The 12,533-nt window shown below is 29.7% G+C and overlaps 2 protein-coding genes across 2 annotated transcripts; one reads left to right on the forward strand and one right to left on the reverse strand.

Moving 5' to 3' along the window:
- Positions 1-5,338: 5,338 nt before the first annotated feature.
- On the forward strand, positions 5,339-7,155 carry LOC105158926 (large ribosomal subunit protein eL30z). Its single transcript, XM_011075842.3, has 5 exons — positions 5,339-5,465; positions 5,604-5,709; positions 5,811-5,912; positions 6,742-6,810; positions 6,899-7,155. Exons 1-5 carry the CDS (start codon positions 5,442-5,444, stop codon positions 6,937-6,939), a joined length of 342 nt encoding a protein of 113 aa, XP_011074144.1. The 5' UTR covers positions 5,339-5,441; the 3' UTR covers positions 6,940-7,155.
- Positions 7,156-11,369: 4,214 nt separating this feature from the next.
- Positions 11,370-12,236, reverse strand: LOC105159027 (uncharacterized). Its single transcript, XM_011075959.2, has one exon. The coding sequence runs from the start codon at positions 12,131-12,133 to the stop codon at positions 11,579-11,581; it is 555 nt and encodes a 184-aa protein (XP_011074261.1). The 5' UTR covers positions 12,134-12,236; the 3' UTR covers positions 11,370-11,578.
- Between the last annotated feature and the right edge of the window lie 297 nt (positions 12,237-12,533).

Raw genomic sequence — 12,533 nt, forward strand, 5'->3', positions numbered from 1 at the left:
ATTAGCATAAGATTGAATGTTATATTGTATCAGAGTTGAAAATTTTCTAATTGTTAATTACTATTGAATGTTAATGTAATTAAGGTTAATTAGGGAGGTGGGCAGGAAACTGATCCCATGACAACAAATTAAAGGCATATCAGAAAAAGGTTAATACTAAACAACCGACTTTTGATCCATATGTAATTACTTGTGAAATACTCCAATCTCCGAATTAGTTAAGCTGCTTTTAAAGATAATAGTGATTTTAAATGGACAATGACCAGCACTCAGAGAGATCACTCCAAAGCCCAGAATTGGTGCAATAATATCGCCTAAATCACAGCAAATTTACAAATAATAATTTTCAATAATTGTAGCTATTATTCTTTTTTAAGTATATAAATATTGTGTCACTTATTCATATATGTAATGCAAATCTATGTGGAATTTGGCAAGGTTGAATATTGATGCATGGCCCATTACAATAAATACTAAGATTATCTGTAATTCATGCAATTAATACAATAATGAATTCCCCACCTACCTAATTCTTCTGACTTTGATAACACAAATCCAGACGTCCGTTGCATCCTTAACGTACGTGTGCCACCATTCAACACTGTCTTATATATTAATTAGTTCATATTTTAATAATACTTTGATATATATCTCATGAATACATTTAACTAATTATTATTAAAATAAAAATATCATATAAAATATAGAATATTTGTTAGGGGAAACATGTCTGACCATCTGAATCAAACTAGAAGTTTTGGTCTTAATGAAGGAAGAGAGGCAGCCAATGTCCAATCCCTTCAGGAACCCCACCAAATTAAACCTAATTCCCTTCTTTCAACTGTTTGATAAAGCTATATATGTTTGTTCAGATCTTTGACATTTGGATCCAATTCCATCATCCCAATATTCTATACATTTCATATCACTATCACACCAGAAAATATGATAACCCCCCAAGTTCCAAGATTCCAACATCACTACGTATCCCTAATCTGGCCTCTGTTGGGATTATATATATATGTTCAATCATCATCTTGTAAAGTCAAGTACTATATATACTGCATGATTAAGAGGATGTTTTGATTCAATTTATTCCCAATATCTTATAAGTTTCTATATTCTAAAAAATTAATATTTTAAAATCTTTGTCTCAACCTACTTTAAATATAAGGTTTTAATGTGTTTTGATTTTAAATAAATAAACAAACAGTTTTATAAAATTTATAAGTTCCCGAGTTATAATCACTATGTTTGTTTTCATTTTCAAGTTATTTTCAAGACAAGTCAAAACATACCCAATGTTTGTCATCATTCAAAAACACCTTATTTAGGTGTTTTTAACTGTTTTAGCATAAATACATACATATATATACATAAATATATATAAAAAATACATGATTTGACGATGAATAGTAATTTTTGTCTCCCAAAACACAACATTAAACATATAATACTTATTTTAAATTATCTCCAAAAACAAATCCAAACATACATACTATCTCTAACACACACTTATTTATCTTTGTTTTTCTCTCTCTATCTCCACAAAATACAACAAAATACTCAAAAAACGAATCCAAATATTATGAATATGTTTTGAAGAGCTTATGCTAGCCAAACACCCACTAGATCGCCATCTCCCACACAATTCATGGCACCGGAAGAAATGTGATTATTTGTTATCGTTAATTATTATAGTTAAAAAAAAAAAAACAATCGTGGTGATCATAAATTTACTACAGTTGCATAAAGATCATTAGTTTGTTTTTGCAAGTGAGGTCAAAGCATCAAGTATAGTTAAAAAAATCATGGCAAATATTTTGGCCATAGTTCAAGCCATAATAAACGTTGATTAACTGCGATATAAAAAAAATTAAGTCTTCGTATTAATTTTGTCTGATCGTGTTAGATGCTATTGATATATTTTTGTTCTTTAATAGCAATCATTTATAATAGAGGGAATAATTAATCTTCTTATAATGTGGAATCATAATCGATTTTATGACCACCGTCAAACAAAAACAATACAAAAACATAAACCTTTACTATAATTAATCAACATTTGTCATAATTTTTAACTTTAGTCAAAATATTTATCATAGTTCTTAGCTTGGCTGATATTTTTGTCTCACTTACATAAACAATGATGAATGATCGTTGCACAATTATAATTAATTTATATTCGTTATAACTTTTTTTTTTAACTATAATGATAAGTTATATTTCTTCTATTATGATGAGAAACAAGAAGAGATTTTAATCTAACTTATCCTCCCGAATGGAACTTTTATACATCTTCATTATTCACGATTTATCTTAGTTATTTTATTTTTTAAAATAAAATAAATGACGTCATTTCATACATATAATATGTACATGATAGACAAAACATAAGATACAACAAAATTTAATATAAAAAATTCAATCAGCAATTATTGGGCTTGTCTTCATTTTCTTTCTTGTTTTAAATTTTTACTATGGTTTGCTATTGTTTAGTTTGGGTATTATTTTTTCTTTTTTAATTAAGTCCATTAATAATTTTGATTTAGAGAGTGAACGTTGAAATATTAATTACTGTTTAATTAGTGGATGAAAAATTAATTTAACAATTTAAATTGACTGTTTATTGAAAAATTAATGCAGAATTCTTTTTCATATTAAACGTATAGAAGCAATCTCATCTACACATGAAACTAATCATTCTGTGATCCCTTTTTCATATTTACTCTTATTGTAATTTTATATTATTTTTTATTAATTAATCAATCAATCAATGCATGTCCGAATCAGACAAATGTCATCACATAAATGCTTTATTATAAGATAAGAGTGAAGTCATCAGAAAAGATAATATTCATCCATTATATATATGTATGTATAAAAGGTCGACTTCATTGGTATATATATATAATTTAATGATGGATGGAATCGTTAGTTAGGATATACAAAAATCGTATTTTTAGTTTCATAACTTCAATTTTATATGATATTTTATGAAATTCCCGTAGTTCTACAATTTTTAAAATATTTTCACTTTTATTTTTTTAATTATTTGAAAAAATACGTGTAAGTCATGTAATCGTTTATTCCATTTGAAAGAAATAACGGCCATATGATTTGCTCATAGTTTTTTTTTCTGGGTAAATTACAACGACTTTTCATGAGATTTGTTATAATTAAGAATACTCCCTCGTTGTTGAAAATTACAAATACCCCCTTAATGTTTGAAGAAATTATGTAATCCTTGAATAGAGGTATGAAATTATCAAATTTACCCTTTATCATATTATTTTATTTTTTTAATAACTTAAAAACTTATAAAAAGATCAAACGGGGTGGATAATTTTTTTAAAAAATTATCCACTTAGTCTATAAAAAATAAAAACTTTAAAAAACAAATCAAGTTATAATTTTAATTTACAAAAGAATTTTGGTTAGTTCACCACACCTCAGGAGATCATTGTAATATACCCTTTTTTTCCATTAATTTGGTGATGAAAGTTAGTAGGATAACTAAAAATGAGAATTTTTTAAAAGTTATAGAATTATTTTAGAAACTTCCATAAACAATAAAATTGAAAATACAATATAAATAAATTATCGGATAAAAAATGCAATTTTTTCTTAAAAGTAGACATGGGATAGCTCGATTAAAATTCTATGATGATTTAGTTAGTATCGATCTAAAACAAATAAAATTTAAATAAAATGAGTTATTACATAATAATTTATTAAAAAAGGTACTTATAGAGAAAATTTTCAGAGTCTCCAACCCATAATCACAGTCCAACGATCCACTGCCGACCCTCTCTCTCTCTTTATTTATTCTGGCATACTCAAATCAGCATGCACAATAAAATTCAATTATTAAATATTATTTCAAAAAAAAAATTAATTACATTAATTCAAAGAAAAGGACAAGTAAGAAGTCATAGCAACTATAGAAGCTAAATGGATGAGAAAGGTGAAAGTTAAAGAAAAAAAGATAGAAGAGCTAAATATTTGATAAAATAATATTAAAAAACTAAAAATTTAAAAAAATAACAGACAAAAAATGTAAGACACCAAAATCATTCAGTCAAATTTGAATAAATTAATGTTAATTTCAATTACACTTATCTTATTTGAGGATGATAACATCAAAAATTAAATATATATACATATAATTAGTTACATGCAATAAAATCAAATTCAGACAAGAACTTGTTTTCTCTATAATATTTCAATATTAATAAGGGTAAATTACATTAGCACTTTTTGAAGTTAGGTGCAATTATACAAGCACCCGCTGTCCTTTGTAAATTACAAGTACCCATTTAGATTGTAGTTATAATTATAAGCATACCTCTTATATGACAAAAGTTTAAACAAACACCTCCTTACATCGTACAATACCTCGTCAGGAGGCGTATTCGTAACTTCACAATTGTCGAAGTGAAGTTTAAAAAATTCGAGGCGGAAATCAAATTGTTTCTGAAAAGGGACACATTAATTATAACAAGTCCAACTCCTGCAATACAGCAGACAAACATCACATACACCTGACGGGATTCAAACCTATGACCTCAAAAATCATGGGATCTCTACTTTGCCAACTGAACTATACCTCATTATGTTAACTTTTTCATACTAGAAGAGAAGAATCATATGATTAAATTGAAATTGTACTTATATTATCTTTCAAATTCATATCTTTGACAATTTGAAGGCTAAATCTCTGTTTGGATCTCCTTCCAACTTGAATTTGACATTTTACGATATCTATTCAAGGGTTTAACATCATAACTTTAATTTAAACACTATATTCTAAATTTTGGTTCCGACAATTTGAAGATGGAATCACTATTTGAATCTCCTCCAATGTTGAAACTGATTATTTATAACATTAATTCGAACCGTTAGTACCATAATTTTAAATTAAACGTAATATAATTTCATGTGCAGCTTAAAGAACGATTTGTTGACACATAAGTTTATGTGACACGACTTAATTGATTTAATTTCTTGACTGCAAAGTATAATCTGATCAGTAAGGAAATTGTGATTTGACACTTCTCATCTAATTGGACATAATTGTTTAATTACTCATCTGCACAAAATTAAATTATACTCTTCTTTTCTCATTAATTTTTTTTCCCCTACTCTTTTGTTCTTAATCAGAAGTTTTTATTGCGCCTGATTCTTTTCCGTTAGTTCTTTAGAAACATTACTATTTCCTACCACCAAACACGGCCTAAAAGTTCTCAATTTGGGCCTGTCACAAAGCCCATTAAGTCCGCTACAGAAAAGCCCATTAAGAGGCACGTGACTATCACGAGCAGTTCAGCTCTTCACATTAAAACCCTAACAATAAAAACGCAGTACCATTGCAAATTCTTCGTTTCAGTCTCCTCCTTGGCGCCGCTCTTCCCAGTCTGAATCTCTGACCGCCGCCAACAATGGTGTCCGCCGGCAAGAAGACGGTAAATCTCTCGCTTTTCGTGTGTGAACTTGTAGTTTATGTTCACAATGTATTCTATACGTATAGTGTACCTACTGTCTTGGTTAATGTAAGACGATGAAAGAGCTAATTTGGGAAAACATAAAAATTGGAAATGCAGAAGAAGTCTCATGAGAGCATAAACAACCGGTTGGCTCTTGTGATGAAGAGTGGGAAATACACTCTTGGTTACAAGACCGTCCTCAAGACCCTCAGGAACTCCAAAGGTTTGATTTTATTGTATTTTTTAAATTTATTTTCAAGATTGTATTTTTTTATCTTTTCTAAAAAATGACGATTAATATGTTTTGAGAAATGGAAATCACAGGTAAGTTGATTTTGATATCTAACAACTGCCCACCTTTGAGGAAGTCAGAAATTGAGTACTACGCCATGCTTGCTAAAGTTGGCGTCCACCATTACAATGGAAGTGAGTTTGGATCATCTTAACTATGATTTTTTCCTGCATTTGTTCAGGTTGATTTCTAGTTATGTTGTTGAGTAATGGACAGGTGAATTTTAATGGATGTGGTTAATTCTTGAGTGTATGCATGATATGGGACTTCGATTCTTGCTAGAATTTTGATATATAGAAAGCTCTGTTTCAGTTTTGTATTAATGAATCATTGCTTCCTCTGGCATTTGTTTGCCGATTAAGATTTAAGTTTTAGAAGCAAGTTTTTCGGTATCTGTTGTTTTTACATCAGCGTAGATTTGGGGATTGACATTTTTCTGTCCTTCTCTGAGTAAGAATATAAACTTTCTGTGCAATCAGAAGTTTTTCGCCTTATTTGAATTACCTATTTACAGATTGGCTAATTTGTAAGCCAATGCATTGTTGACTTGTAATTTGGTAAAATTTTTCTCTTTGCTTTGGAGGCTTGGGGATGTACTTTTATTTTCCTTTTTTCTCTTTCCACTTAATGTTCTGAATTCTTTCAATACCAAAATTGTGCTTAATTCAAATGGATCTTATTTTGCTTTGCAACCTAATTTATAGTTTAAGAAACTATTGGCTATAAGGTATTTAATTTCAGTGTAATGTTTAAATTGGTTAAATGTCTGAATGCTGCAAAGTTATGATGATCTGGTCTGATGATTTTGCTTAGGATTTCTTGGTAGCACTATGATCTTCCTTCATCCTGTTGTTTAGTTGTTGAAATAGTTAATCCTATTTAGTTTCTCTTCTATAGAGATGGTCTCCTCTAATTGTATCTAATGTCTTCTGCCTCTTACCGTGGTTGACCTGTTATATGTAGACAATGTTGATCTGGGAACTGCGTGCGGAAAGTACTTCCGAGTGTCGTGCCTCAGCATCGTTGACCCAGGTCTATTACCTATGTCTTTCAATGGAGCAGTTTAATGATTTTTTCCCTGCTTATCCAAATTATATTGACATGGGGTTGATATTTTCAGGTGACTCGGATATTATCAAATCTTTGCCCGGAGATCACTGACATTGACAAAGTGATAATATTACCATAGAACAAGTAGAAGAATGATTTCTTGGGGTTGTGAGGATTTCTTTCCCTGTCAAAAATTTTGCCTTGTCTACCCAAATGTGTTAGAAAATTATTCTCTCCGAGTGTTGTGCCTTTCTAAGACTTGATGAGATCCTCATTTTGTACGTTTATCTTTGCTCATATATGTGAAGTTTCACTAACATTTGCACCCTTCTTGCATTTGTCCTGGTTTTCCTGTTGATGAATGTCCCACGGTGGTTCGTTCCTCCACCGGTGTAGTAATGTTGTTGAATTTAGCCTTTTGTGTCAGTTGTGGCCACTGGCCGTGTGTGTGGTTTCTTATCAATCCTAAAATGTTGTGGGGTGGCTAGAATGAAAGATTCAGTTATTCAGCGTAAAAATGAACGTTATCTTGCACTTCATCGTATGTAAAATATTTTTGTTACGATATGAGCTTTACAAATGTAGGAGGGTGGGTTTGTAGTTATAAAGAGAGCGGGAGTGTTTAGAGAATGTGAGGCCTCGCCTGCTGGTTTGTGCATTGGTATAGGGTTAGGGTTTTACTTCCTCGCTTACTGATTTGTGCAATGGGTTGTCTTCAATCTTCTCCTTTTCTGTGATAATGTTTTCAAACTCAGTTTAGATCGTTTGAATTGTTACTCAATTCATAAAATGGTTTGGTTCAACCCATAAAACCTGTACAATTTTAAATTTATTTTATTTTTCAAAAACCGTTTGAACTGTCGATTGAACCGACTCGGTCATGAATCAAGTCAACTGGTCCAACTTTTGATCCAATTTGAAATTGAATTTATAACATCATATGAAAATTGAAGAAAATACCAACAAATCAATACCTATATTATAATAATTATTTGAATTATATATTAAAAAATAAACAAATTCATTAAGCCTATAATCTAATTAAATTTTATCTTCTATAATTGCCTATTTGTCATAATCAACAGAATAAAATTTATATTATTGGGTGTATTTTTAAAAAAAAAAAGAAAGAAAGAAAAAACGACAGACAAAACACAGCTTACAATCTTGGTCCCCCATTCCCACTTTAAGATAGTGACACGTGTTAGCTGTGATCCTCCCACGTATAAGTGTCGAGTTGTAAACGTGTACGGTGCTCCACATATGCCAACGCCGAAATTCTTATGCATCATTTCTGTCTCTAATTTGCAGCACCACAAGTCTTGTCCAATTTCATCAGTTTTTATTATGAAATATTTTGTATTTTCATATAATTGGTTATCCATAAAAATTAAATATATAACTCATCTTTTATATAATTGCTAAATCACATGGTGAGGGCGATGTATTAATTATACAATAAAACTTAATTTAAGTGGTGAGTTTCTGACAATTATGGAATTACGAGTTTATAAAATATTTAAAAATTAAATCTTATTTTAAAAATAAAATTCTAAAAAATAAGTTAAAGCTTATAAAATATTACGGTGTTTCACGAAATAAGCTTTTTGTATTGGTGAAATAATCTAAAAGAATGTGATACATTAGAATTAAGTAAGTAGCTACTTCTTGATGTTTTTTTTGTATGTAATTCGTTTCAAAACACTTTCATAAATATTAAACATTAGTTTCACGCATATATTTGAGAGAGTTAACGTATTTTTAATCCTGTAATTATAGCTTTTTGGCACTTTATTAGTTACCTAATTTGTTAGGCTTGTAAAATGGTCCTTTACCTTTTCTTAAAAAACCATGATTTTAGAACAAAATTGGCTAAAATCTTCAAGATTGATTGAAATTATGATGTCACTTTTCGATCAATTTTATTCTAAAATTGTGAAGTTTAAAAAGGTGAAGAAGTATTCTTTTACAACCCTCACAAGTTAGATGATTATATTAAACGTCAAATAAATATAATTATAGGATTAAAAATGTAACTATATATACATATATGAAATATGATGAAAAAAGCTTGTCTAATTAAGTATATATGTTGGGTTGTATGTAATATATTGTAGAAATGATGGCATTACAAATTACCATATATTATAAAAATATATGTAAAACTAGTTAATTACCTATAATTTTCTAAATGTACGAGCTGATGGTCATAGAATAATTAATTTTAAAGCAAATATCAATTTGACGATTAATTATATTTAGCCTCTCTTTATAAATACGAAATTACATCTCCTCTTAAAGAAGTTTTAAAATTACATTTACAATCCTTTGGAATTTCACTCTTTACACCTGACCCCTTTCCTATTTGGACGGAGAAAGATAAGGTTATATAAATTTATAAATTTACCCATCATTTAACGTTTCCATGTAATAATTTTATTCTTATATTAAAGGAAAAATATAATGATGCAATTAATCTCACTCCATATTTATATATTATTATGTTTATTCCTTTATAAGTACAAAAATATCCATGAGAATATTAAATGAGGGACATAATTAAAATTTTATGTCATTTTATTTTTCACTTATATCAGCATTTTTCATCCAAACCTTAACGGAAGAGTGTCAGATGTAAACAGAGAATTTTCAAAGAAGTTGTAAGTGTAATTTTAAAACTTTTTTTGGAGAGAAAGAGTAATTACGCATTTTTAGATGGGGTCTAAATGTAATTAACATAATTATTTATTGTACTCAATTAATTTTCATGCATAAATACGCCGTATTATACTCAAAATCAATGGGATAAATCAATTTACCTCCTGTGAGAGGAAAGATGAGTAAAAAAATAAATAAAAATTACCCTCTATTTTTTTTTTAAATGAGTAAAAACACGGATAGTGAGTATATAATCTACTTTTTATAATAGATCTTGTTTTTTTCTTTACTTTTGAATATGTTAATTGATTTCAATATATCAATGTATTAAATTAGTACTTAAATTTAAATATAATAATAAATCCAACCTTATTGTCAAAAAATAAAAAGTAATTGGCATTATATAAGAAATATATTGAATTCCCCGCTCTCCATAATTAATTAAATATCTTTTCTATTTCAAAACGAAGCAGATCAGTTATCTTTTTTAAATAAGAGTGATAAATTATTATTAATTAAAATAAATCGACTTACAATTACAATCATTTATATAGATATTAATATCTAACAAAGATATATCTTGCTCAACAACACCTACTAATTAAAGTAGACAACAGCTCTTACATGCAGTGAACAACATTCTATACATGTAAGAGGGTTCAAACGCATGATCTCGACGATTATGCACCCACGATACGATTATGGGACCTCAACTCCACCAACTAAACTACGCCTAATTTGCAGACCAATTATTTTCTGCTTACGACCTACCCGTGACATTGCCGCCTTAATTAATTAATTAGTAGAATTGATTATCGCATTAATTAATAAATTATTCATACATGGAAATTTACACCTGGCACCGACTCCAATATTTAAATTACAAGCAAAATAACTGTCATTTTCCTATTTCCATGCAACAGCACACATTCTCTTAATTACTGTCCCTCTATTCAATAATATTAGTTGTCTTGTCACGTTATTCTGCATAAATATAATAAATATTTTTTTTATATTTTAAAATATATTATAAATAAAAATAAAATATATAAATTAATAAATTACATATTAAAAAAAACAACAACCTAAAACATAATTGATGCAACAAAAGAATTAGTATAATATGGTAAAATGAAATCGAGCCACTATTTTTTTTAAAAAAAAAGTAATTACAATCAATTTCTAAAATTATCGAATTGTTATATTAAAAATTTGATGCAACAATATTGTTTTTCGTTAGCCATCATTTATAAGTATAGAGGGTCTTTTCTTTCTATATTAGTATAAATATAGAATTCAACTTTTTCGATTCGAGTTTTGAGTGTTTATTTAGTTTGATAGTAGTTTTTCACTTAATGTCTTCTGGGATGCTACATTATTGATGTAATTCATTAAAAAAACACACATAAATTGTTATAGGATAATTTTTGAAACATGTACACAAAAAAAATGAAAATTTTGATTTGAAATTTATTTTGATTATTAGAGATGGGTGAGTGACTAACACTCACTTGAAGACTTTACAAAGTTTCCAATTAAACTTATCATGCATTATTATAAAATTTAATTTACTATATCATTCAATACATTCATATGCAAATATCGATTCTATATGACGCATATTTCTATGTCATGATTGGAATTTATAATCTTTTAATTATAAAATCTCAAACTTACCACTCCATGGAGGCTAATTGGCTATCAACTTACCATATGAGAACTCAATTTGAATTTCAGGGTAGCAGATATTTTCATATTATATATATGTATCACTTTCTGTTTATAAATTTTCAAGTGATAATTATTGAATTTCTTTAATTTATTTCAAAAATTCGAATTTGATATATTGTAGTCTTACATATATAGTTAAATTGGAGTACAAATCAAGTCAACTATATCACGAATTGTTCAACCAAATTAAGCGAATAATACAAAAAATTTAGGAACCAAATTTCAAAAGAAAAATTCGAATTCGCAAAATTGTTTTTCTTTCTTCTTCTTCTTTTTTTTTTTTTTTTTTTGAAAACCATTTTCCTCAGTAGAAGTTGGAAAAAGATAAGAGAGAGAAACCAAAACAATTAGCAACTAGTGCTTATGTATGAACTGGCGGCCGCAGAGGCGCCGCCGTCGCCGCCACCGTCATCGCGAATCCTCCACAAGTATTCACTCCCACAACATTATACGTACAACAATCACAAACCGTTTCCTCCACCCTCAGATCCACGATTCCCTCATCCCCAACGTCGGTTCCCTCACCGGAAAATGGATCATTAACAGATCTCTCTTCTTCTCCGGCGTTAAACTCTTCGCAGTCCTCCTCCAAGGCGTCGTCGAGAGGGACCAGATTCAGTACGAGGCGCCCATTGGATCGGTGGGCATGGAAACCTTGGCGCTTCACTTTCTCTTCTTTGATTATCAATCTCCCATCGCCCGTGTAGTATTTCTTCATCACCCACGGCATGTGGGGCGGCTGATTCTCAGTGTGCGCCAGCCACGGGATCGGCGGCGGGTACTCCCTGTCCGCCTCCTCCTCCCGCTTCATCCTCCGGTGGTTGCTTCCGCCACCGAGCGACTGGACGCCGATATCCGATTTGAGGTCGGCGGCGCTCTCCACTCCAATGTAATCGCCGAATTCTGGGCTATACATGGAAATGGAAACAGATTTTCAGTTCAGAAATAGGAAGAATTTGGATGGTTTTGAGGGTTTTTGCATGGGGGTTTGAGTGTATATATACACACGGGCCTAAATTATAAAAATAATATTATAATTTATTTTTTTTGTAATAAATAAATAATTAAGTCTATACACATATATGGAAGAGGGTTTTGGTGGGGTGGGGGGATGGTGTATATTGAACAGATGGAAAGAGTGGCAGTGACAGCTAACGATATGATATCAGGGGATTTGAGTAAATTCGGATACGGATCCGGGTCAAGGATACGGGCAATGAATATATCATCTATTTTAAACATGATAAGGTGATGGATTTCAAGATCTAAAGGTAATTTTCCAAATAGACATTAAAGTATAGTAGAGATATATAGAA

The sequence above is a fragment of the Sesamum indicum genome, linkage group LG3 (genome assembly GCF_026168435.1).
Source record: "Sesamum indicum cultivar Baizhima isolate 11 linkage group LG3, ASM2616843v1, whole genome shotgun sequence".
NCBI lineage: Eukaryota > Viridiplantae > Streptophyta > Magnoliopsida > Lamiales > Pedaliaceae > Sesamum > Sesamum indicum.

Excerpts from the sequence above, each read along its gene's own strand:
- LOC105159027 (XM_011075959.2), bottom strand. The coding sequence starts at position 12,133 with ATGTATAGCCCAGAATTCGGCGATTACATTGGAGTGGAGAGCGCCGCC.
- LOC105158926 (XM_011075842.3), top strand. The coding sequence starts at position 5,442 with ATGGTGTCCGCCGGCAAGAAGACG. Across the intron at positions 5,710-5,810 it reads GACCCTCAGGAACTCCAAAG|GTAAGTTGATTTTGATATCT; the intron begins GTTTGATTTTAT and ends TGGAAATCACAG. Across the intron at positions 5,913-6,741 it reads CGTCCACCATTACAATGGAA|ACAATGTTGATCTGGGAACT; the intron begins GTGAGTTTGGAT and ends TGTTATATGTAG.